Source organism: Peromyscus eremicus, chromosome 12, assembly GCF_949786415.1.
Source record: "Peromyscus eremicus chromosome 12, PerEre_H2_v1, whole genome shotgun sequence".
Lineage (NCBI taxonomy): Eukaryota > Metazoa > Chordata > Mammalia > Rodentia > Cricetidae > Peromyscus > Peromyscus eremicus.
The window spans coordinates 66,815,489-66,843,417 of record NC_081428.1 but is presented as its reverse complement, the minus strand read 5'-3'; the positions used below and the strand labels follow the sequence as shown (position 1 = coordinate 66,843,417).

General features: G+C 38.4%; 1 protein-coding gene across 2 annotated transcripts in view; it reads left to right on the top strand.

Moving 5' to 3' along the window:
- Positions 1–27,929, top strand: part of Ccdc50 (coiled-coil domain containing 50) — a 64,828-nt gene that overhangs the window by 4,865 nt on the left and 32,034 nt on the right. For both annotated transcript variants that reach the window (XM_059277810.1, XM_059277809.1), the window contains exons 2-3: positions 26,234–26,296; positions 27,249–27,375. In XM_059277810.1, coding sequence (XP_059133793.1) covers positions 26,234–26,296; positions 27,249–27,375 — 190 coding nt within the window. The remainder of the gene's footprint in view (positions 1–26,233; positions 26,297–27,248; positions 27,376–27,929) is intronic.

The window sequence follows — 27,929 nt, the reverse complement described above, 5'->3', positions numbered from 1 at the left end:
TCCCACCCCTCCTCCCCATGTTTTCATTTGAATTGTTGTGTGGATGTGTAAGTTGAACTTCTGAAGTGCTTCCTGTAGTGTTATCATGTTTAAAAAGTGGAATGAAAATTATGCATGACTAGCCTGTTTCAGGGATTTTTCTGAGGAGTTATTTTGGGGTTAATTTTTCCTATGATGCTTTATAGCCTTTATTTTTTAAGTGAACATTTTTTTTTCATATTTGAGCAAATAAATTATTGCATGAGTTACTGAAAGTCACACTTCTGCCTCAGTGTTTCTCTGCTTGAAAAAACAAATACTTATATACTCAGCCTTCATGAAAGGGTTAATGTTTAAGGATATAAACTGTCTACAATTAAACTTTTTAAGGAAGTAAACTTAAGGGAAATCATAGTTCGTGGTCTTTTCTTACTTCCTATATGCATTTTCCAGATAAATGAATTTTACTTCAGTGACTGAAAGCACTTGGAAAGGTAGTCACTGTTAGTGCCATTGGATGGACCATTTTAACTGGTGACACACTTAAAGGTGTGCTTGCTTCATAAATAGACAATTAGGACACCTAGATCTCTGATAAGACCTACAAAGGATAATTGGTTTTATGTTCAGGAGGACTATATTCCAGAGATTATTTATATCCAGGAGATTATTCAGATGTTTGAAATATGAAACTAGTGTAAATGAGTGTTCAGATCCTTTTTTTTTTTAAACAGATGACAAATAAGAACTCTTCCTTTTGACACCATTTCATTTAAAAGCACATACACACTCACATACTCAGGAACATGAAGATGTGTGCACAGGGTAGTTGGTGACCATAGTGTCATGAAAACCTTACGGTTTACACGGTCCTTGTTTACATATTGCTCCTCTTCTTCCTTTTCCTTTGCTTCCTTTTTCAGTAGAGTTCATTGAGTTATGATTTACATACAGTAAAGTATCATTTGTTTTAGTATATGGTTGTGAATAGTTGTAGAGTCTATTTAAAAAGTTTGCCTAATTTTGTAAATAAACTTCTAATTGAAGTTGGACAATTCTCTATATATTCTGAATGTACATCAATACAATTTACAAATGAAGTCAGTTTTAAATTTTCATTTAATATCACAGCATTGTATGCAGCTTTATTAAATACCTATATGTAACCCTTTAAATCTAAGGTAGATCTCTTGGAGATGGTTCCAGGAAGTTGTCTTAATACACAAGACTACTTATATATTGAGCATTTGGAAAATGCAGATGGGGAATATTGTGGCAGCCACAGTCCAGGGATGCTTGAACGTTTAGAGCTTTTTCAGTGACCATATATGTGCTTTTCCAGCAAGTGAACAGAGGGTGCTTTCTGAGGTTTTAATGGTGCAAAAGAGAATTTGATTTATAAAAGCTGTAAATCGAAATTTCAGCAAGTAACATGTTGTAGGGGCAGTCATGGCAGAGATGGTTCTTTATAAAGTACAAACAAAAGATATCTTTAAGCTTAGCACGAACACTATTGTAACCTTACTTTGATATCAGACTCAGGGCTTTACACGTGCCAGGCAGGTGTTCTACCACTGACTTACAGACCTAGTCCCAGGAGACCCAGCTTTTAAAATAAATTTGCTCATTTCTCTTTTAGCTTATTGCTCAGAAATTGGCTGCTTTCAAAATCTCTTATGTGCATTTGCATAGGTGAAGTATTACTTCAGAGTCTGTGCCAGAGGTGTACCTAGACCAGTTTGCCACCAAACCTTGAAAGCTTTCCATCTGATAGACATTTGCAGAAGAAGCTCTTTAATGACAGATAGGACAGATAACCAGGGAGGACACCACTGGACTTTCATGCTTTGTCTTTGTACTGAGTCTTCAAGATGGGGTTAGTTTCCTTCAGTTTACTCTAGACATGAATATAGTAGAAGTGTGAATGGCATCGGTCTGTGCTTCCGTCCCTTCTGTCTCTGCGTCAACAGCCTAATCAGTCTTGTTTCCTGACTTGTAGAGGCACTCACATTTGCTAAGAATCACGTTCTCTAATTTTGAGGACACTGGGAAATGAGGCAGAGAAAGGACTCAGTTAAGGCTCTGTTAATTCCCTTTTGTGGTTCTCATTTGTCCTCACATCTGGGCTAGCAGCTCTTTTAGAAAGTGTCAGTGTCTTCATTTATAGGTCACATTCTGGCTTTGCCTACAAAACGTTCCTTGTTTCGTCAGTGATAGCAGGATTCTCAGTTGAAGTCTGCTTCTATTGTTTTCCCAGATGTCTGTTGTCTGGCTTCATTTTAAACGGGGCTGTATTGTATATGCAACTCATTCTTTTATTTTGTTGTTGTTTTCTCCTTTTATTGAAAATAGATTCTTTTCTCATATGTTATATCCCGGTTATAGTTTCCCCTCCCTCTACTTCTCCCAGCTCCTCTCCACTTCTCCTCCCCTCCAGACCCCTCCTTTCTGTCTGTCATTAGAAAAGAACAGGCTTCTAAGAGATAACAACCAAACGGGACAGAATAAAATATAATGAGATAAAGCAAAGAACATCACTTTGAAGCTGGACAGGGCAACCCAACAGGAGAAAGAGCCCCAAGAGCAGGCCCAGGAATGAGACACTCACTCGTTCTCACACCCTACCAAGTTAAAAGCTATAATATCTGTGTAGAGGACCTGGTGCAGACCCACGTAGGCCCTGTACTTGCTGCTTCAGTCTGAGTTCATATAGGACTTGCTTAGTTCTCCTGGTGTCCTCTATCCCCTCTGCTCTTACATTTTTTCTATCTCCTTTTCCTTGGGGTTCCCTGAGCTCTGAGGGGAGGGATTGGATAGAGAAATCCCAATTAGAACTGTGTGTTTCAAAATCTTTCTCTCTCTCTGTATAATATCTGGCTGTGGGTCTTGGCATCTCTTTCCATCTGCTGCTGGAGGAAGCTTCTCTGATGATGACAGAATAAGACACTGATCTATGAGTATAACAATATCATTCATTAGGAGTCATTTTATTGATACTTTTTTTTTTTTTTTTTTTAAAGACCAGTAGTGTTTGGTTTTCCGCTAGGTCTTTGGGCTCTCTAGTCTCTGGTTCCTGGTTACCATAGCAGTATTGGGTATGGGTTCCATCCCATAGAGAGGGTCTTAACTCAGATCAGACATTAGTTGGCCAATCCTACAAGTTCTGTGCCAGCCTTGCCCCAGCAGTTCTGCAGGCAGGATGGATTATAGATAGGTTCCCAGGTTTTGTGGTCAGGTTTGTATTTACGTTTCTCTGTTGGTAGCCTGCAGAGTACCTTCCCACACCAAAGTCACTACTTTTGGTTGCTGACATTAAAGGACTGTGGCCTCTAGGTTGCTGTTTCCTCCAAGGCTTCTGTGTTGTTCCCTCACCCATCCTTTGCTCTTGGGGCTCCAGCACCTGAGGCTGCTGCGCCCATGCATGCTGCCCATTCCCTTGCTTGCATGTGCTTTCCGGGTGGCTTGTGACGGCCTCCTTGTATCACATGGCAGGCATTCTGTATCAAGGTTTGTCGTCACTCATACCAGTTGGTGGGCCGTGCATGAGCAAGAAGATGTCCTTTGTTTTGTTGTTTTTACTGTTTCTCCATTAAAGCTCCATAGAGTTGATATGTGAAAGTTATCCACAGGAAGGGGTCATGGGATATGATGACGGAGTAGGATCCTTGCTAGAAACCCTTCCTGGCTGTGTAAATGCAAAGCTTCATTGGCTGGTAAAACCTGAAGGCTACGTGTCTCCCAAGACTGTTTTGATGGTCCTAATTTATTTTTAAGTTCATAGTTATTAATTGAAATATGAAGTGTGCACTAAAAAATGCAGTAGAAATGATTGAGACCTCATGCATTTAGTACCAGGTTTACGAAGACTTTCCTTGTCTTTAGTTAGCTCTCTGCTTGCTCTCTACTTATGGGTTTCCCTGTGTATTCCCTAAAAATGTGGCGAACAGATGGTGAACTGATTTCGCCACACAGGAGTGCTAAGAAATGTGTACGTTTCTGATTCCCCACAAGCAATATATAACTATCATTTTTCTTTTTGTTTTAAGATCAGGTGTAGGAGGCTACTCCTTTGCTGTACCCATCTCTGCTATATACTTTTCCTGTAACTGAGCCTCCCCTAGAATTACTTTGCAATATTTATTCCAATGTAACAGTAAATTCAATTTGACATCTGCTTGCAGTGTAAAATTTCAATTCTGTTGAGAAACTTCTTTGTAAAGGAAATTACCTTGTGCCTAGATCTGTAAGACCTGGTTTTGTCTTCTTTACGATTACTGTAGCAGTGTTCTCAACCTGTGGGTCATGACCCCTTTGTGGTCGAAGAACCTTTTCACAGGGGTTGCCTAAGACCATCAGAAAACACAGATATTTACACTACAATTCACAACAGTAGCAAAATTGCAATTATGGAGTAGCGATGAAAATAATCTTATGGTTGGGGGTCACCACAACATGAGGAACTATGTTAAAGGGTCACAGCATTGGGAAGGTTAAGAACTACTGCTCTAGCAACTCAGAAATGAGTCCTGTCTTCTGGTTCCCATTTCCTTATCTTTTCCTCAGAGCTGATGTTTCCTGGGACAAATCCATGAGCTTGCTGTGAGAGTTCTCCTAGAACTTGACATTTTGTGCAGTATAGTGGTGGACATTCTGGCTGTTACTGCTGTCCAGGTCACTTTGTAATCATGCCAGCATTGTTTCAGTGAGCCCTAATCGTAGCCCTCTGCCTGGAGTTGATGTCTCCACTTTGCAGATGGAGCCTTTCTCCATTCACAATCCCTAGCCTACCTAGCCTAGCTCAAGTGATTCTCTGGAAGTCTGAGCTGTCCCTTTCCCATATGTCTCCTGAGCCCCCTGTGAAGTACTTACTCCTGGAACAGCCTGCCTCATTCTCTGAGTGGTCTACTGGTCTGTTGACTAGGCCACAAGCTGACTGCTCTCACTAGGTTTTACAACTTTGTACCCTAGATAGTACTCTAGAAAATGTGTGTTTCCTGGGCAGGAAGATCTGGTGCAATAGAACTACTAGTAAGGCAAGAGCTAGGATCCTGCTCATGAATTCACTAGGGTAGCAGTGGGAACGAGGATTAAATCATGTTCACTTTTTCTTATATAAATTGTCTCATCTTTCAGATGTCTAAAGTTTTGTATTTGGGTTCATTCAAGGGAATAGTCTAACCTGTTTAAAGATTAATGTTAGCTTTGTGAGACCCTGGTAAAATATGTACATTATCCAGTAATTGATATGCCAGTTTCATTGTTGATACCAGAAAATATAGTTTTTTAGATGGTGTTGCATTTAAACTCAGAATTCTTATGTGTACTATTTTCTTCATTAGTATTATTTTCAGATAAAGGACATTAAAAAATAACATTTAAGGTAAATAGGTAAATTAAGTGCTTTTAGAAATAAAGGAAGATAATAGCAAATAATTTTGGAAGCTTTAGATAAGAACAAAAATTATGTGCAGGTTGTAAATTTATAATGGTTTATGATGAAAAGAAGGGGAAAATAATAATCCAAAGTAGCTCAAGGGTTTTTGCTTTAGTTATGTTTAATTTGTACTTATTTTAGGATGATCTCATTTAGTTTAAGTGGCAAAAGAAAACTTAGCTCTCCTTTAAAAACGCAAATGTTATAAATATATCCTTGAGAATTCCTTACATGAATACAGTGTATTTTGATCGAATCTGCTCCTTCCCCTTCAGCTCTTTTCAGATCCTCTTCCCTATCACATCCCCTCCCAACTTCATGCCTTCCTCCTCATTTCTCCTCTTCCTTTTTAAACTTGTTTCTTTTTAAAGAATTATTTTTTTATTACTTTTGACTCTGTGTATATGTGTGTGTCACTGTGTTGGTGTGTTTACATGAATACAGGTTCTGTGGAGGTCAGAGGCCTAAGGTATTTCTGGAGCTGGAGTTATAGGTGGTTATGAGCCTCCTAATGTGGGTGCCTGGAGCTGAATTTGGGTCTTCTGCCAAATCTCTTAACTGATAGCCCTCCCCTCAATGCCCTCTCCCCTTATAATAAGAGTCAAATTTCTTCTGCACTCATGTGCATGCAGGGGCAGACCAATATGTGTTGAGTAACCAATGTGTATTCATCTTTTTGCAGGGTGAGAGATGAGGATCAAGTTTCCTTCCTCTACACGTAGCTACTCAGTTTTCCGTGCATCATTTGTTGAAGGAGCTGTCTTTTCTTCAGTGTGTATTTTTGGTATCTTTGATGAAAAATGGCTGTAGATGTGTGTTCTTCTATCTGGTCCTTTGATCTGTATGTCTGGATTGTGGCTGTGCCAGGCTGTTTTTACTGCTGTAGTCGTATAGCTTGAAAACGGGGATGCAGACACTTCAAGCAGTGCTGTATTGCTCAGGATGGCTTTGGCTATCCTGGCTATCCTTTTGCTTCCCTATGGATGTAAGATTGTTTTTGTTTTGTTTTCTTTTGTGTTTGTTTGTTTTGTTTTTTATTTCTGTGAAGAGTTGTAGTTGGAATTTTGATGGATTTACGTGAAATCTGTAGTTTGCTTTTCACAATATTCTACCAATCCATAAAGATGGGAGATCATTCATCTTGTATTTTCTTCAGTTTCTTTTATTTTAAAGTTTTCATTTTATAGGTCTTTGATTTCCTTGTTAGGTTTATTCCAAAGTCTTTAATTTTATTTAGGGTATTGTGAATGGGATTATTTCCTTGATCTTGTTCTCAGTGATTTTTGTCTTTAGTATGCTAGTTTTTGTATCTGTCATTGTACTGAAAGTGTTTATCAGCTCTAGGAGTTTCTTTGGGGACCTTGGAATCTCTCACATACAGAATAGTATTATCTGCAAAGGGATACTTTGACTTCCTCCTCCTCCTCTATATCTAATCCCTTTTATTTTCTTCTCATTTTATTTCTGTAGCTGGGAATCCATGTGCTTTATTGAATAGAAGTGAATAGAGTGGACCCTTTGTCTTGTCCCTGATCTCAGTGGGAATGCTTTGATTTTTGCAATTACATGTGATAGTAGTCCTAAGTTTGTGGTATAAAGCCTTCATTGTGTTTAGATATGATTCTTGTGTTCCTAGTCTTCCCCAGGATTTTCTTTTATCATAAGTGGATGTTTTATTGTACCAAAGGTCTTTTCTGTGTCTGTGAGATAACTGTGTGATGATTTCTGTCCTTGATTTATATATATGAGTTACACCCATGTCCCTAACTTGGTCTTTTGGATGTGTACTTGAATTTGCTTTACAAACATTTTGTTGATAGTTTTGCATCTTTATTGATTGGGGAGATCATGTTACAACTGTTTAGGATGTGTCTTTACCTGGGTTGGTATTGGCTGATACTGGCTTTGTCAAAGGCTTGGAAGTGTGCCTCCCATTGCCATTTTACAGAATAAGGTTTGGAGTATTGACATTAAAGGTCTAGTAGACTTCTGTACTGAATTAATCTAGACCTGACTTTGTGTGTTAGGGAGATTTTTAATTACTGCTTTTACCTTATTGCATGTATAAATCTTTTTAAATGATTTACTTCATTCTGGTTTAGTTTTCATAGATCTCTTCCCATTTCTTTTAAATATTTCAGTATAGTGAAATGTAAAGTTTTAAAGTATGTCATTGTGATTTTTTGAAATTTTTTGGTGTCTTTTAATTTCTCCTGTTTCATTCCTGATTTTACTAGCTTATGCCTTCTCTCTGTCTTTCTTTTGGTTGATTTGTGCAAGGATTTGTCAATGTTTATCTTTTCAAAGAACCAGCTCTGATCTATTGATACTTTTTATTGTTTTCTATTTCATGAATTTCTGACCTTTTTAAAGTTTCTTTCTTGGTTCCTCAGTGTACCATTCATCTTTCCAGAGTGTTTCATTTAGTTTTCATGATTGTATACTTGCTATACTTTCTCTTGCTGTTCGTTTCTAGTTCTATCTCATTGTGGTCAGATAGAATACACGATGTTACTTCAATTTGTATGGATTTATAGAGACTTTGTTTTGTCCCATACATGATGTGCTTTAGAGGAAGTTCCATGGGTTCCTGAGAAGCATGGATTCCTTTTGTCTTCTGGTCCGGATTTTACCTTGGGCAAATTTGTTTTTGCCAGTCCTATACTTGTCTCTTTTGGGTTTCTAGCTCCATTTCTGTGTGGAGTTTTCATATGGAACACCTTGGCACAAACAACTGTGAGCTCGAGCTAGCAGATTGATGATAGTAGGGCCATCTGCCAGGATAGCTGTGTGGTGCCTAAAGAATTGTTGAGAGCATGTGTTTACTTCCCAAGGTTTTGTTATCCTTGTTGAGGCACTGTGATGACTGGCAGCAGTCACTGCAGCCCCATTTTGTAAGATCGACACTGCACTGCTTGGTAGATTGCATGGAAGCGCTCTTTTACCCACTGTGCAGTTAATTGCTAGCCTGAGTTTGCCAGGTTCTGCACCTGTGAGGCTGATGGATTTGGTGCATGCAGTCCCAGCAACAAGTAGGGTCCCTTGGTAGAGGACAGTTTTGGGTCTGGTGGCAGAGAAACTTCGTTGGGGCATTGGTCAAATGGATTCTGGGGACTAGAGAAGCAGCTGGTGGAGAGAAAATATTCCTGTTCCCTTTGTTTCCTAACAATAATCAGCCACTCATTCTGACATAGCTTCTAGTCCACTACCTTACCTGGAAAAAAATGTTATATTTCTAAGGAGAGATATAAGCCTTTTTAAGTCTCTAAATAATATTTATTTATTTTTGGTGCAGGGCATTGAACCATGGGCCTCTGTACATGCTGGGTAAACAGTGTACTGCTGACCTATCTATCAGTCCTTCCTCCAAATAATTCTTATCTTTTATGTAACAAATGACAGTGTAATTTAGTAGTAGAGTCTTGGCTCCAGTACATAAAACAGAACAAAATAAAAATACCTTTAATACTCACACTTGTACACACACACACACACACACACACACACACACACACACACACACACGGACCTGGACACAGACACACTCTAGAGCAATAAAAGTGAAGTCTATTCTCTGCATCAGAAAAGTATGTGGACATCTTGTCTTTCTGTTAAAGATGTAGGCAGCCCTTTTCTGTTCAAGATGCAGGCAGCTGGCTATTTTTGTGTCAGTTTGACACAAATTAGAGTCTTTGGGGAAGAGGGAGCTTCAACTGAGAAAATGCCCCCACCTGCCAGGCTGTTGGCAAGTGCCTTTAATCCCAGCATTCAGAAGGCAGAGGCAGGCAGATCTCTTAGTTCTAAGTCATGCTGGTCTACAGAGCAGATTCCAAAGCAACCTGGGCTATACAGAGAGACCCTGTCTCTAAAAACCCAAAAAGAAAAAAGAAGGAAAAAAGAAAATACCTTCACCAGATTGGTCTGCGGGCAGGCCTGTACTGCATTTCTTTAATTAGTGACTGATGTGTGGAGAAGGCCCAGCCCATTATAGGTGGGGCGTATAAGATGGCAGGTTGAGCAGGCCCTTAGGAATAAGGCAGTAAACAACACTCCTCTATGGCCTCTGCATTGGTTTCTGCCTCCAGGTTCCTGTCCCGACTTCCTTCAGTCATGGACTGTGTGTGACTTGAGAGTTTTTAAGAAGAAATAAACTCTTTCCTCCTCACTTCTTTTGATGATGGTGTTCATCACAATAGAAACCCTGACTAGGACACCTGTAGTGTAACTGAGCATCCAGCCCCAGGAAGCCTTTTAGCAAAAGGTGCAGTCTGCATTTGTAGTCACCAGACAGATGATGACTGATAACACGGTTTCCCTTTACCCTGATAGTGAATGCTTTGTGAGGATTGCTGGTTAGAACAGGAAAAGCTTACCAACAGAAGGTTATTTGAGGGGTCACTGGTGAATAAAAGCAAGTATTTGTTGCTTTGTTTACTGGAAATAGCTTCACAGCAGCAGTGTGGAAACAGTTATTTGATGCAGGACAAGGTTAGCACTTCAGTTAGTATATGTGGGCAGCCTTCATGTAGGCTGCAGTGGACAGATTTGTATCATTATATTGAATAACTTTGCTTCCTTCCATCTGTCTCTTGGATGAGTTCATGGGGCTACTGTAGACTTCCCTCCACAGCCGAGGCTCTTAAGAAGGAACCTGTCAGAATTCACTGTTGGTAGCTGCCAGAACTTAGACTAAAACTCTGCATGTTTTCTAGGAGCACATATACCTATGTGTTACAATAAGGTCATTTTATTTCTGCATATTGGCTAAACAATATCATGTTTCCTACAGTAAAAGATACCAAAATGGTATATAGATTATGTGGAAAGTTTCCATTATAAGCCAATTCAAAGTACAGAAATTAAGAAAATCTATCTAGTTTTAGTTATACGAAACTTTTTCCTGTACATTTTAATGTGTTACTTAGATTTTGCATAGCTGTGCTTCTCAGTATGCAATTGTAATTTATTTCAATTGTGATGCTTTGATGATTGACTATAACTGTGATTTTCATAGAGAATGTTGCATTACATTGTTAATCTTAAGCATTTGACTGTGAAAATTGGGAATGGTGAAACTAATCAAACATTTTAGACATTCTGTTTCCCCCTCAACTTACACTTACTGTTTTGGAAATGTGCTATCATTCTGTTGGGTGTTAGTTACAAAGAGGTTCTGCTTCTGTCCCCTCATAGTCATAACTGAGTGTCCAGCCTTCATTGAAAATAAAGAACTATCAAGCATCCACCCCTGGAGCTGGAGAGATGGCACAGCAGTTGGGAGCATTTCTGCAGATTATTAAAGGCCCAGAGTGACTACAAAGTCCAGTGTAGAAACCTAGATCTGAGTCACCAGTGAGTTAATAAGACCTGTCTAGAAGAGATACTTAATAGAAAAGAACTAATTATAAGACATTATTAACTTTGATGACTCCAACACTAATAATAGGCTTTATTGAATTACTTCTTGTAAAATGGCAAATATTTACTTTACCCTTCCTATGGCATAATTTATTTTAATAAAATGCCCCTATTTTAAAGAAAATATTTTGTGGGTAAAAAGATAAATAATTGTACATACTTATATCCTGTTGTTGTATACGTGGATACATAACATAATGCTTAAATCAGAGTAAACACCTGTGCAAATATTTATCAGAATCCTTTTAGCCTATGGAAATATTCATTTTATTGCCATTTTATGTGGAGTTGTACTATTCCATAATGCATCAGATTCCTGGTCCCTAGAACTTAGTACCCACTCAACTATATTTCCCAGATGAGACACAAAGCAATTAAAGGATTTGCTTAAGGTTTTTAGTTGATGAGTAAGTAATATGTGAATCCTGATCCATGTAGCTCCAAAGCTGATGTCTTGTCTTCCTTGGAAATAGTTCTGTGAAATAATAAACAAAATTCACAACATATCCATGTTGCCACTCAGTGTGCTGTTTACCTTGGATCTTAGCATCCTTACTGGAATCTATCTCTGTGAGTTTTGCTTTCTCCCTTCATAGTAATAGCTGACTTTCAGCTTTTGTTAAGAAAAGAAAGCTATCAAGACTCCACATGTGGGGCTGGAGAGATAGCTTAGCAGTTAAGAACACTAGGTACTCTTTCAGAGGACCTAGGTAGGATTCTTCTCACCCACATGGAATGGAAGCTCAGAACTATCTCCACCTTCAGTCCCAGGGGAGCCAAAGTCCTCATGGCCTACTTAGGCACAGTATACATGTATTGTATACATATTAGAAGCAATATACCCATACACATAAAAATAAGTAAAAATTTAAATAGTCATAGTAATTTGAATACCAATAAGATGAATAAGGTTTTCTTCCTCAAGAAATAAACAAAATATAAACAAAAATAAAAACTTAACCTCACTCAATTTACATAATCCCTTTCTAAAGAGCTTTGTGCATTCCCTCATTTTTTGAATTGCAGTGTTATGGTCATGCTGGGAAACATAGGCTAGTTTCTTCTTTGTAATTACTGCAGGGTCTCTATATAGACTTTATTTCTGGAGTAGAATATATAATTTTAAAGTAAGTCTCCTTGTCTGGCAGCTAGGAAAGTAGTTCTAATCTGTGTGGATACCTACATCATTGTGAGACTGAGTTGATTCTAGGAAGGTGCCAGTCTTAGGGTATCTTCTAGGTACATTTCTTATCCATGAATATGACCTATTTCTGAGATATGATGATATGTCAGAGTGAACTTGTGGGACTCTCAAGACTTGTTCATGTGTTTCTGACCTAATTTTTAATTTACGTATTCCAAAGTTACTGGAAACTTGTGTAGATTCTGAAAGTTACCAGAATGCAAATGTGAGTTTTACAGTTGATGGGAAACTTTTTTAGGGATATTTCACTGTGTTTATCTTATCATCTATATCTACACTAAGGTTGGAAGTTTTGAGTATTGGTTATTTATTTTTACTGAAATTAATTTATTAATGATAATAGGGGAAAGCATGTTATTCAAGTATATACTTCCAGAAGAGAAGTTGAGAGTATACAGTCTGGCTAAGGATTAAAAAAAAAAAAAAAAAATCTTGTAGGAGCTAGTACTTAAGGAAACTCTCTTGTTCTATGAAGCCACAACCCAATAGGGTTTTTCCCCCCTCTGGTAAGTTGGTTTGGATGTGATCTTTTGGGTTTTAATGAGCACCACTGGGTTTATTCTACAGAGGTTTTAGGAGATGAGTGGCTTTTCTTTCTAGGCTAAGGCAAACAGAGAACTAGTTGCCAAACCGTAAGAGGCCATAAAAGTGCCAGAGAAATACTCAGAGAGGGAAACAGATGGGTGGAGTTTCTTTCAAGATACATAAACTCAAAGTAGGATAAATAGATTCTTATTATCTGGATAATTTTAGAGGGAAAATGCTTTAAAAAAAAACTTTTGTATGTTACTGATTATATAATGTCGTATTCTTTTGAGGATGCCCTATAGCTAACAATAGTCTTATTTTTTAGACAATGTGACTGTTTCTATCAGAATGAATACCTTTAAAATAATGATGCTCTGTATTGCTTAAGTACTTACTGATGGTTACTTCTCTCATATTACAAATGAGCAAACTTGTGTTTACACTTAGGTGTTACCAGAACATTCAGTTAGAGAATCTAACTAACTAAAGAGGCGGTCTTGGTTAGCCCTTTCTGCTTCTTTGGGCATTGTGTATTCACTGAGTGCTTCATAGGACCAGTGTTGTGCAATATACTATGGAAGTATATGAGAGCTCCATCTTTTTTTTTTTTTTTCTTTTTTGGTTTTTCGAGACAGGGTTTCTCTGTGTAGCTTTGTGCCTTTCCTGGATCTCGCTCTGTAGACCAGGCTGGCCTTGAACTCACAAAGATCCACCTGCCTCTGCCTCCCAAGTGCTGGGATTAAAGGCTTGTGCCACCACTGCCTGGCAAGAGCTCCATCTTTTTATAAGGATGGTTAGGAAATTTCATGTTGATCTGAAAATAATGAACATTTTAAAGCAGAGATACTTCCATTTTAGTAATTATTATGATAGAATTATTTAGTTATTTTAAGTTCAAATATTTCTGAATTGTTACAAAGTAGATCAACCATATAAAATATAATTATGTGTACAGAATGCAGGGAAGACAATAACATTTAGGAGAATACTTTTTCAATTGTGATCACTTTGATTTTTCAAGGCATGTTGAAATTCATGAATATACACATTTGCTAATCTGATGTCAAGGTCCTTGGGTATGTCTTGATTGGAGCAGGCTGAGAGCCTTGCTGAGTGAGCTCCATTAACCATTAAGCTCCCTTTCCTGTTTGGGCATTGTTTACTTTAACTTTAGCTTTGTGGTTGTATGTGCACAGTGGTTGCCTTATAAATATAGAAGGACTCTTTTCCTTTTTACCCGTCTGAAGCCCAAACTATCATCCACTGCCAAGCTAAGGGACATGAGACGGGAGCAATCTCAGGGTACAAGCATCTGAAGCTAAGTTGGTGGCTAACACAAGAGCAACAATGTGCTCAAGACCCCTAATTGCTCGTAATTGCAAAGTGATTTAGCATTATTGATTAAAACAAGTGTACTCCCACATGTACCTGGATACACACATACTCACACATATCTGCACACTTGTGCACATACGTACACTTAAAGGTGGTATTGGTTTTAGACATTTATGTTGTGAAGCCTAATCCAGATTCAAGTGATCCATTTATCTAAATGAGTACTGTCCCATCTGTCCAGATATAATTATTATCTAGAACACTGTTAACACAAGAAAACTTATTTGATAGTGAAATTATTCTATATTCTGTATATTGTATGTATCATATACTATATATAGCTATTTAGTACCACCGGTCCCATGTAACAGTTTAGCACTGGAAACATGGTTCATGGAACTGAGAACTCAGTTTTAAAATTTTGATTATAATTAACCGAGGCTGAAAAGATCCATGTGACTAGTACAGTGTGAGACAGTATTGTGTCCCTAGGTCAGAGATAAATTGTACTTCAGTAGAGCCTTCAGCCTTTGGTCTTCACATGAGCTCTCACCTCATACTGTCTGCCCAGTGTTGGGCCGTGTAGACTGCACATCACTGCAGTGTTGAAGGAGCCCTGTGACTACTGGATGGACCAAAAGAAGGCAGAGCTCAGCCATCATTTTGGTGATCTTCTGATTGAACTCATCTCAGACTGTGGGTGTTCTACCAGGAGAAAGCACACGCTGTTGATACTGGAGTCTCAGTAGTTCTATCAGTCTGTGTGTCCTCATTTTCTGAGAGTAGACAGGATCTGAAATGTAGCTTGCTTAGGGTAGACTTAGGTTCATTTCTGCAACAAAGGAAGTTGATGGAGTTGTGTTTTCTAAACTCATAAGGGCAATTACCTTTGGAAAGTTGTCTTTAAAAAGTGTTACTAGTATGAGTAACAATTCTTCATCCCCCTGTTGCTTCCCCCAGAGTTTTCACTGCTGCTCTGAGCCCCAGTCGTTTTCCATCAGATGGAAATTCCTGACTCAGCGTTTTCTCTTTTAGTTCCTTACCCATTTTCTCTGTGGTCTTGATAATGAAGTAGATGGCTTGTGATATTAAAGTAGTACTTCTGATTTGATGACTTGTATCATCTCAGCATTTTCAGAACTGCTGGCCTATAATCTGCTGCGTCTGTGGTTAGCTATAGTCCTGCTTGCCAAGTAAGTGGTTGAAGTTACTGGTTTTACACTTAGCTTTGAATTTGGAGGGGGAAAAAAAAATCCCAAAACAGTGACTCAGAAATTTACTGTGATAAATTGCATAATAGTGAAAATGTTTGGATTAGATAAATTGTTTTACTTTAAAAACATCTCTCCTATTCTTAGCCTTGTGTGCGGTGTGTGTGTGTATGTGTGTGTGTGTGTGCGCGCGCGTCTGTCTCTTGGGCTTCAAGGTGTGTGTGTGTGTGTGTGCTTAGTGTGTGTGTCTTGTTTGTATCTATGTATGTATGTATGTTTTGTGTGTGTGTGTATGTGTCTTTGCATGTGTGCACATGTTTAAACTCATACATATTATCTTTCCATTTTATAATTTAAGTTCTAACATGAATTTACTTACATATTTTATGCTAATAAACGGTTTTTCCAAGTGAAGAACTAGCTTTAATTTTCTTTTCTGGTGATAAGAATGAACTACTCTTAATATTTTACCTTTGCTGCTTCAGAAACAATCAGAAAAATTTATGTAACTTTTATTTATTTGTGTTTTTTTATAAAACACAAAAGCTCTAATGGAGTAGTATATATTGAATCAATAAAACTTTCTACTGAGCTTGATTTTTTTTTCCTATTTGATGACTTACATTTAGATATTTAAATTACAGTAAAAACACATCTTATTATATGTCTATAAAACATTTTATTATAAAATGATTTGAAAGGATTATAGGTATCCCCTTTATGGAAAATAATTGGTAAATAGAAATGTCCCAAAAGGAAAGGAATTTCAGTTACATTGTAATCCTACAGTATATTACTAAGATTTTTATGCTTCCCCTTTCTGGAACGTTCTAAAAATTCTACTTAAGTTGAAAAGTCAGACATTCCTGTTTTAGTCAGAGTATTCTATAAGGCTCCCCAAGATCATTCTTGGGCTCTGCTTGTACCACAGAGAATAAATACTTGGTCTGTGCATTAGCCTCTTATAAGATACACTGATGGACATCCGTGTGGAGAATAAGCTGTAATTCATAGTGCCGGAGTGGTTCCATTGTGTGCTTTAGGGAATGTGGATGCCTTTGGGCTGAAACTGAGACCCCACTGTAGGCCAGAGGATTGTGTTTTTCTGAAGACCATTTTACTTAGTTACTTAACAGATTAGTTTGAAAGGAAGAAGGCTTCATGCAACAGAAGTATTTAAGAGGAATATAAATGATTGCTTGGATTGAACAGGGAAAGCCTTGATTTGACAACTACTGAAACCTTTTGTGATTATCACTGTTAATTAAAATTTGGTTGAGGTGATAAGTTATTTACACTTTTTTTGTGAATAATGACTGAATTTAAAAATATTGCAATGCATTCAGTCATCCAATACCTTTATTCTTGACGTTTTCTTGGGATTACAGGTTTCTGATAATTGATGCACTGGTGTTCTCACTGTGATGGTGACTCTCAGTTACATATGTGTTTGGAAGGACCTTGCCGAGGATGCTGATATAGAACCTTTGAGTACTAAAGTCGTTGTCTGTCTGTTGTCCTTATTGCAGGACTTTTACCTGTGAAGTGTCTTTTTATTACTAGATTTCTTTAAGAAATCTTTTGTTACTTTTCCTTTCTGTTTTTGTCTTGTGAACCTTGACTTGTTTTTGTTTTCCATTTGCTTTGTCTATATTTTCTAGCTTTAAGCGTATTTGGCAGCCAGCAACTTCTGAGGTCATAGGATAGATTTTCAAACCAGTGACTCAAGAAACTGGTCCGAAGTTTTGCAATTTCCTATCACTATCTTAGCACATATTACATTCTTTGCTTCAATGTGCCACCTACATCCTAAGTCTTGCTGCTTGCCATGCTTGCCTTAACGGACTTAACGACACACACACACACACACACACACACACACACACACACACACACACGGCTCTACATTTGGGCAGTATTACTATTTCATGATCTTGGAATATCAGGTTTATCATATTTTTTTTATACATTTAGTGGTATGTTTTATTATGGTCCAAGGAGACAAGTGTGGATCACTGAGTAGACCCTCTTTCTAGATGTCCTAGGATTCTGTCACATACAGCATACTGAATTTGGGTTGACAGAATTCGCTGTTGTTTGAAGAAGTGTTGATAGACATGCAGCTTCTTAACCCTGTTTTGAGTAAGGTAGAGAATGTGAATGGATATGGGTGGGAAAGTTTGTGTGTGTGTGTGTGTGTGTGTGTGTGTGTGTGTGTGTGTGTATGTGTGTAAAATGAAATCATCCTCCTTCTCTATTTAAAAAGCATTATCCAGGCATTGTTATAGAGTGGAAATAAAGTGACTCATAAGATATTCCTTCTCTTTCAGGGTTTACAACATATGCTGGAGACCGAGATGAGTGACAGTTGTGTCATGCATTAGTGCTGCAGTACCATCATATAAACCTCATGTTGATACAGCACTGAAAAAGAGCAAGCATGTCAGATGGGTGCTTAGGAGTGAGCTAGATGTGTTGGCATAAGTTTGGATTATTGGAAATGTGGTATTTGAAATGGATATTGAAAGCTGATTATGCTTTTTCTACCCAGTAGTAGTTGGTGCTTTGGCAAATAGGATAGACTTCTCCCTCCCACCATGTCCTCATCGCATATAATGATGTATGAGCTTTTCCAAACTTGCCGGGCCTTTCCTTTCTCTTTGTTCCATATATGCAGCAACCAGACCAATGAAAATGAGAACTCAAACAAGTAAGGATAGGAATCATTAATTAACCTTTTATTTTAGACTTTTAAAATTTTATATATATGACAGTTTTGTGTGTATTTATGTTTATGTACTGTATACATTCCTGGTACCTACAGAGACCAGAAGAGACACTGGATCCCCTGAAATTGGACTTACAGAGAGTTGTGAGCTTCCAGGTGGTTACTGGGAATGGAACCTGTGTCTTATACAAGAGCAATAAGCCCTCTTTAACCACCGAACCACCTCTCCAACACCAGTATCCTCAGTTTGACTATTGGTTAATATTACTTGATCCTTCAGTATACAGAAGTATACAGAAATAAAAGGTTTTAGTTTTTCTGATATTCACAAAGAAGTTTTAGAAGTCTTTTTGTGCTTTGTGAGTAGTTCAGTAGAGTATGATGACATACTAACATAGACAGATTTTTCTTTGAGCACCAGCTCACAAATAATGAGATGGAGACTTATTATTAATTATGAAAGCTTGGCCTACAGTTTATGATTTCTCCTAACTAGCTCTTATAACTTAAATTAACCCATTTCTATTAATCTACATTTTACCATGTGGCTTTTTGCCTTTCTTTCTGTATGTCAGACTCCCTCCATGTCTTCTTGTATCTTTCTTGCTCCTTGATTTACCTCCTATTTCTTCTCTCTTTGCCCGGAAGTCCCTCCTATACCTCCTGCTTAGCTATTGGCTGTTTGGCTCTTTATTACAACCAATCACAGCAACATATCTTCACACAGTGCACAAATATCCCACAACATACTAAGGATCATGTGTGACTCAATTATGGATAGATGTGATTGAATTACACACACACACACACACACACACACACACACACACACACACACACAATTATATTGTGGATCTTGGGCAGGAAGGATCATCTATTTCCCAGGCAGGTGGAGCAATATTGTAAAGAATAGGATTTGTAGAGTTGGTCAGAGAAACAGTATCCCTGACTTTGTTCTTTTGACCTGGAACAAATAATGCAAGATGGAGCACTTGTACATTTCATCTCTTCAGCACCTGCCAAAATTACTCGTTCCCTTCTTTCTAGCCTAACATAGTTTGAATTGGTTAGTTTTATGTGAAGGGATTTTTAGGCCACTAAAAGAGAGAATCAATGACTTCAATCACCCTCCATTCCACAGCACAATAATTGTTCAAACATCACTTAGACATTTCTTTGTTTTCAACTTTCTCTTGTCAGTTGTTAGAGAAACCAATTATCCAGAGTTTTATTTGCTATTTGAGGTTCAAAATTGGCCAGATGGTGAAGAGAGCAGTGGATGAAGGTCTCTTACGGTCTTCTGTTTCAGCCAGTGGTTGTACAGGTGATGGTGGGTTGGTGTGGATGTAGGTGCTGGCGATGCTGAAGTCATCTTGGTGTGTGTGTGTGTGTGTGTGTGTGTGTGTGTGTGTATACATACATATATACATACACATGTGATATATATCTTAGACCAGTGTTTTTCAACCTTCGTAATGTTGTGACCCTTTAATACAGTTCCTCATGTTGTGGTGACCCCCAACTATAAAATTATTTTCATCATTATTTCATAACTGTAATTTTGCTACTATTGTGACTCAATGTAAATATCTGTGTTTGGCAGTGATGTTAGGTGACCTCTGTGAAAGGGTTGTTCGATCTGCTGTCTTAGATATATTAGTCTAAAATTCTTTAGTACTATCTCTCCCCTGAGGGGAGATTCTTTGATGTGAAATGGAGGACCAGAGTGGAGGGGGCTGGGTTTGTAAGGTCCCATAAGGGAAATTATCCTTGATTTTTCTGCTCCAATAAAAAATGACTACAATGTTCTACTGTCGGTTTCCTAACAAGCATGGCAGATGCCTTAACGTTACTGCTTTTCCAGAGTGAATTAATTGAGGCGGAGTCTCGCTGGTGGTAGAAGCCTACTCCAAGTAAGCTTGGGAAAGTAAATTACCTCCCATTGGTTCTTCTGGGGCACTGTATGAGTAACATATACATACCATCTTTCCTGAAATTTAATTTCCTTCTTCATTCCAAAAACCACACATACATTTGTATTATTCTAACTAGCATTTAATACTACCACTCCTTTATGACATTCTGAAATGCATATTATTTATCTCAGTTCAAATTTTAGCACACTAATATTTGAGACCAGAAGAGGTGAATGTAATTAATAATGTTTGTTTGTTTGCTGGGGGATCTTCCTCAAGCCCCTTCTTTTTGTTTCAGTTTCTTCATAAATCAAAAGAACATGTTGATAAACCATGATATTTAGATGATTAGGAGAAATAAACAGGCAAGTCTTACAGATGTCAACTGTGACTGTCACACATTCTCCATACAGAATATGTTTGGAATATCCTCATTGAGTGAATAAAAGCAAACACAATGCCACACTCCTCTCTCTGAGGAATCAGTGAGTATTCCATCTGATGTTAATAATATTTACATGAAAAAGGACAGTACATAAAGTTCGACCATTTCATAAAAGGAGAGTTGAAGGAAATAGTCTCTAGTGAACACATTAGTACTCTAGGCATTTGTATATGGCAGTGCTTCTGGCTTGTGTTGGATAGCTTGATTAGTGCGCGCGCGCGCGCGCGCGCGCGCGCGCGCGCACACACACACACACACACACACACATTTACTATGTGTATATTAATTCTGTAGCTACACTGGAGTGAAAGGAAGAGTTCTTACCAAAAGAATATAGTTTAACTAAACATTTGAGTGGAATTAGTTTAGCAAAATGTTACTTTAAGCTTTTGAACCTTACTAAGACTTTTTCTTACAACTGTAAATAAACTGATGTTAAATGCTTGGTATTTGGCTAAAGTTTGAGAATGAGTTCATTTGTTGGAAAAGGAAACAGAATTTCTGCTTGCACTTGGATATGTTCATACATCTGTGCATGCTTGTAGAGGAGCTATGAGGGACACTTCTCTTTGTCTATACAAAAGGTAGGAGAATCCAATGACTTAGGCTCTGTCACTTCTAAATTTCTCAGTAATAAAAAAGGTTACATCCTCAAAACAAGTTTAAAGAGAGTACTTGGCTCACAAGCAACAAACATATTTTGAATGTGCTTTTTAAACCAACACTTTAAAACATTTTATGTAAAATACAGACTAATTTTTTTTCTTTTATTGGTAAAAAACTGAGGTGGTCATAATATGTTATTATTAATGACTAAGAAAGCATTTTAAAAATACTATTTTAAGACCTTACATTTGTTTTCTTTGGGTTGGAATTCTAATCATTGATAGTCAACTTTTCTAAGTTGTTGATAACTAAAGAATTATAGTTTCTCCTTTCCGACTGATTGGCAAGAAGAGGATGGATGGGGTGCTATTTGTGTAAGAAGTAGTTCTGTAATTATGTGTGTGGAAAGGCCCACAATTATTGTAGGGAGAATTGGGAGACAGGCAGTGTCTGAAGCTCAGAGGTGAAGCTGCTGAGCAGATCTGTTTGTAGGGACAAATGATGAGAAAACGTAAGAAACAACTTAGTGTTTGAAGAAGAGGAAAAGAAAGCCATAAAGGACAGTTTTGGATTGGCTAGTGGAGTCTGGTGTAAATAGCAGAGGTTTTTTTGATGCATTTCTTTTAGAAACTGCCCCGGGACTGCTGTGGGGTTTGCCGATGCATATGCTAGCATCCGTAGGGTCTTTGCAGCTCACTCCACTTGCTGTGATTCCTAGACTTCTGTACTTCAGGACACTGAACTTGAGGAGATCTGAAGCAATTTTGTGTTTTGCATTTGTTTTTATTAATTAGTTTTAACTTTCCTTTGACACCCATCTCTACATGTTAATTTAGAGTTCTTTGGTTTTATACACAGGAGTAGTATAGCTACTTTACATGACAGTACATTTTTAGTTTTCTGAGGAATTGCCACTTATTTATAGGCTGTACATACATTATTACATTCTTTTTCTGAATGAATCAATTTTTCATACACTATTCTAATCACAGTTTCCCCTCCCCTTTGGTCATTGACTCAACTAGATGTAACTCATTCCTGGCACTGGAGGTTTCATTTAGTGGTGAAAGATGTCTAGTTGGAGCATTGTCTTCCCTGGTCTTTGGTGACTCCATTCATAGTTATTCTTATATGTGTACATTATAAAAAGCTTCTACAGTAGTAGATTTCCATATCACCCCTCAAATGACCCTCATTGTTAGTTATCTTTCTTCATATTCACTTCCTTACCCTGTCGTGCATCTCCCTTCCCATTTAATCTTCTTATCCTTGTCACACCCCTCACCGCATCTCTCCAGTATGCTATTATCCTCTTCTTGGGGGATCCTCTTTCCCTCCTCGTTCCTTACTCATACCTAACCTTTGTGATTATATGGATTGAATCACGCTTATTGGAGACTTAAAAGCTAATATTCACATGTAAGAGAAAGTGTACAATATTTGTCTTTTGGGATCTGGGTTACCTTACTCAAGATGAGTTTTTCTAGCTCCACCCATTTACCTGCAAATTTAAAATTTTGTTTTTTCTTTAAACTGTTCACTAACATTCCATTGTGTAAATGTACCACATTTTTATTAGCCACTCATCAGTTGATGGACATCTAGGCTGTTTCCAGTTTCTGGTTCTTATGAATAGAGCAGCAGTGGACATGAATGAGCAAGTTTACATTCTTATTGACACAGTGATAGAAGATTATTTCTTGTCCCCATCTTCACCATCCTTTATCATTTGTTCTCTTGATGACAGCCATTCTGACAGGTGAGATGGGATCTCAGACACAATTACTTTACATGCCTGCTGGCTAAATAGTCAACAATGTTTCAGCTCTTTGTTTTCCTTTTAAAAGGCATCTGTTCAGTTCACTGGTTCACTGGTTTATTTATTGACCCGTTGACTTTTTTTTTTTTTTTTGTATTTGCTTATGTGTTTAGACATGATCTCGTGTACCATAGGCTTTCCTCAAACTCATGATGAAGCAGAAGATGACCTTGAATTTATTGATCATCCTACCTATATTTCTTGTGCTTGGATTACAGATGTATGCAGTGGATAGAATCCAACACTTGTGAATGCTAGGCAAGCACTCTACCAACTGAGTTCTACTGCGAGCCTTTTTGGTATTATTTGTCACTCTATCTATTCTGGACATTAATACCCTGCTTGAGGTATACTTGGTGGAACATTTTCTGTAGGCAGGGTTATGTTCTCCACTGTTTTCTGTTGTTTGCTCTTTTCAATTGTCACTGCCTACTTAGGGCAGTATTTCACTCTGGGGTGGTGGCAGGTTATTTTCATACACCTGACTTCTAGGTATATTCTGCTTTCAGGCTCCCACATCTCAGGATGGTGCCTACTCATGGACCTTGAAGTCACACAGTATGACAGAATAGTTCCTCTCCACTGCAGACCCATCCTTCAGTAGGATTTGAGTGTGTGACTGTTATGGGCTTGTTCTGAGTCTGGTCTCTTCACCAGGTCTCCAGGGCTAATCCTTTGGATGAGACTTTTATTTCCCTTGCTTCTGCCAGGGAACTAGCTGCTAGAGGTGTTTGGCTTGGCTGCTTTGGGCTGTGTTGCCTTTCTTATTTCCCACATATTTGAGCTATTGTGTCACTCACTGCCTGTGTGAATATTGGAAGCTCTTCCTCTTCTGTCTTTGGAATAGTCTGCTCTTTCTTACACTGATTTTATTAGCTGGATCATATGGAGTGCCTTCTAGTTAGCCATCTTTCCCAAAACTATCAACGTTTGCATTTAATCAGCATCCATTAGTTTTTCTGTGTGCATACATTGTGTAGAGAAGGTGTGGAGATAAGCCCCACAAAGTCCCTGCCCTTAAGATTTTGAAACACATGGAAATGCCTGGTGAGTGAAAGTGAACATAGCAGTGAAGAATAATTTGAGAAGTAGGTACATTAAATTCAGTTACCAATGCTTTGTCATGTGTGCCTTAAGATGAGCTAGAATGCTAACACTGCTCACTGGAGTAGGTTAGAGAAGGGTCAAAGGTCTCGTCCATCTGCTGAACTTGGCCAGGCTGTGAAGTGTTTTCTGCAATGCCATTCTGGTTACTGATTTACGAGGATGCCTGCATTTGTAATGCTTCAACTTGCTTTAGAGTAGTGATGCAGTGAACTCAGACGGAGGCCTTAAATAGAAATGCAGTTGATACAGAAGAGTTGTGCATCAGACTAATAATATTTCTGTCTAAATGAAATTATGTATTTGGAAGCTGTTAGAAAACTCAGTAAACTTCGGAATTTTATGTCAGTCAGTGTGTTTGACAGCATACACTTCCTATGATCGTCTTTCCCAGCCAAAGTCCTAATCATACTTTGTAGATACTGATTCAGCCTCTGCAGTAAAAAGACTTCAGGCCAGTTATCAGTGATTGAATATGCTTCAGTCCAGCAATTTTGATAATTGAAAAAATCATTAAAAAGAAACAGTATTCAGGTGAACGGTAATCCTTTGGACTGTTACAGGCCTAAGTATATCTTCATTTTTGAAGATCAGCAAATATATACTATCAAAATGAGTGAATTTAAAATTGTATTTAAAGAATCTGAAATTAAATATCTGAAGTATAAGAAATACATTACAAAAAATTTAAGAAATACAGAAACCAAGTATCTGGTACGTATAATTTAGGTACATGTATATTTATTTATATTTGTATCTGTAATACTGAAAAATAGTTTTTCCAAAGCCTAGTCCCATGTACTATGTATTATAGACTTTGTTTTTTGTTAATTATTATTCCTGCTTTTATATGGAATCCCACTGTGTACCTCATGCTGGCCTGAACGTTCAATCTTTCTTCATTAGCCGCTGAGTGCTGCGATTACAAACTTGCCATTCTTCCTGCACCCACTCTTCTCTTTTCAAAATACTTTCCTCAGATATAGTATTCAAAGAGTAATGTAAAAATCTGACTTATTTTAGGAGCGAAAATGTTTTCATTATTACTAGAGTAAAGGTCAGTAAATAAGGCTGTGCATTTGGTTATATTCGTCATTGGCAATACATTGAGAAAACTTGTTTCCTGTAAGTTGAAAGCACACATGGATTAGCCAAGAAAAATTCTGTATGAATTAGTTGAAGGGTTTTAGAGACTCCATGCTAATTAATATAGATTTTTTTTTTGCAGTCTTGTCTTTTTATAGTTTATTGGGATTAAGAAGGGCTGTCAAATTGTCAGGGAAAGAATGAGCTCTTACTGATTAACATTGACTTTAATTCCAGCTTTGCCACCAATGACCACATTGTAGAGTCCTAATGTGGTTCATCTGTTTGTCCCAAGACATAATCTGAAAGCACTTTCATTCTGTGAGCTAAAGAGTGACTCAGACTGGTCTTCAAGTCGTTAGAATTTTCTAAGAATATGCCTGATGAGAAGAACACATATTTTAATGGGAATTACTAGTTTAACAGTTACATTTGAAAAGGGATACGTGGATTATATTCAGTTTAACATGTTTATTGGGCAGAAGTGATTCCTGTGCTGTGAAACCGTTTCAAAATCATCTTGATAATCTCCAAGAACCCCCTACATGTTTTCACATGATCCATGGCTGTTAAATTAGGGGCAGATCCCTGGTCTCGAGGATTCCCGTTGTCTTTGGATTGCAGATTATTGGGGAGCAGCTCTTGGCTTACACAGAACTAGAGATTCCATTCTAACTTACGTGTACAGCCACTAATGAAGGTGACTATCCTCAGAGTAGAGATCTCCAACCCTGAGAAACTAACAAGGTGAGATTCCCCCCAACCTGCCCACCCCCCCACTGAAATAGGCACAACTCTGTAGAAGAGGATCCCTGAACTATAGGTTGAGGTGTAGTAAGATGCTGTGACTCTTGACCCTGCCAGAAACCAGCTTTTCCTTTGCAACAATGTGTAAAGCATTGTTGACTCTGGTTATTTTAACTGCACCCTACAGAGGTGGATGGGAATTTATAAGACCTTTGCGTTCTGAGGCAAGGGAGGAGACCTAACCATTGTTTTGTGGCACACTTCTTTCATGTTTAGCAGGCACAATTTTTTATTTTATGATTTCTTCATTTTCGTTTTCTGTGTATGAGTGTTTGTCTGCATTTATGAATGTGCAACACGTGGGTGCCTGGTGCCTGTGGAGCCTGAAGAATGGGTTGGATCCACTGTTGTAAGCTGATATATGAGTTGCTGGGATTCAAACCAAGGTCTTTTGCAAGAGCAATAATTGTTCTTAACCACTGAGCTATTTCTCCAGCCCCATCACTAGGAATTTTTGTGAATGATGAATTAATAATTTACTAGACATTTTATGCATTGCGATTTATTTAAACTAAAAAACTGCGAAATATTGAAATTGTTTTGAAGTACACAGAATTATTTTTATGTAGAAGTGCAGTAATACTAATAAGTTCTCCATTCTGTTCTTCTTCAGTGTGTCGAGATTTTGCTGTCCTGGAGGACCACACCCTGGCTCATAGCCTGCAGGAACAAGAGAGTGAGTACCAGTTCTAACTCATGAGCCTGCAGCTTTCTCTTTAGCGGCAGCTTGAGGCTGGTTTCTTCCTGTGAGGTAAGGAGAAAGTCAGTAAGTAGACCTCATATCTACCCTCAAGGATAGGTCTTGGCCAATGAGAAGGGTAAATAATGAATTCTGCATGTTTTGAAGTGAGTCAGGGTAAGAATAGTGTTTACTGTCTGGAGGAAAAGGACACACAATCCCTTCCTTAGGAGGGAGACAGTGGTTGTAAATATATCTGTAGTATGTCAGAGGCTTGCCTTTGGACTAGAAACAGGGACATTTTCCACAGGCAATACTAGTGTCTATGTTAAGTCACACTGTGGATTTGTTTGTTGTTTGAGATAGGGTCTCCTGTAGCCCAGGCTGATCTGAAACACCCTATGTAGTCTAGGGTGATCTTAGAAATCTGATCCTCCTGCCTCTGTGTCCCATGTGCTGGCATTACAGGCATGTAACACCACCCACCCAGTTGATGCCATGCTGAGGATAGGACCCAGGGCTTCCTGCATGCTAGGCATGCACTCTGCCAACAAAGGTGTAATCCCAACCCCACATGGGGAGTTTTTCTGAATACTTATTTAGTCTTTCAGTGGAAAGTAAAACTCAATTAGATGGCAATTTATGAATTCATGATTTGTGAGTTCTTGGAATGGCAAGAGAGTTTAGTAGAAAGATCAAAAAGAGCAGTGGCCAGCTTAGAGTGTCTATATAGACATCCTGGCATTGCTACTTTTATGTCACATGATCAAAGGCAGTGACTTACTCCTTTCGGTATTTTTATTCAGTGGAGTAATTTCTAAAGTGCTTTTATCTATTGTTAAAAGCATAAAATGGAGTGGTGGATATATGGCGAGGTTCTTCTTCAGTTAATTAGGAGTTTATTAACCCGTCAGCATGTTGTAACTCCTCTTTCAATGGTTCTGTCCAGTTGAGCATCACTTGGCATCAAACATTCAGCGGAACCGTCTGGTCCAGCATGACCTGCAGGTGGCTAAGCAGCTCCAAGAGGAAGACCTGAAAGCCCAGGCCCAGCTCCAGAAGCGCTACAGAGACCTGTGAGATCTGGGGACGGTGCTGAGATGAGGCCTGCCTATGGGGCCTGTGAGATCTGGGGAACGGTGCTGAGATGAGGCCTGCCTATGGGACCAGTGAGATCTGGGGAACGGTGCTGAGATGAGGCCTGCATATGGGACCAGTGAGATCTGGGGAATGGTGCTGAGATGAGGCCTGCCTATGGGACCAGTGAGATCTGGGGATGGTGCTGAGATGAGGCCTGCCTATGGGACCAGCAGATCTGGGGATGGTGCTGAGATGAGGCCTGCCTATGGGGCCAGCAGCTAGCCAAGGAGGGCCCTCCTGGCTCGGTTTCTTTTCTGGCTGCGATTACAAATTGGGTGGTGGCTGTCCGGAAATTTTCTTTGGAAATTTTTTTTGTTACTGAAGTATGCATTGGGTAGTGTTAGTCACAGTAGTCCCACTTTTAGCTCTATGACTTGGAGCTGATTGGTTGGTCTCTTTCAGTTGAGTCTTTGTACCCCTGTCATGAAGAAAATAGTCTCTTCTCTTCTGACTGTAAGCTTGTTTGGGGAAAGCACTGGAACAACGGGCA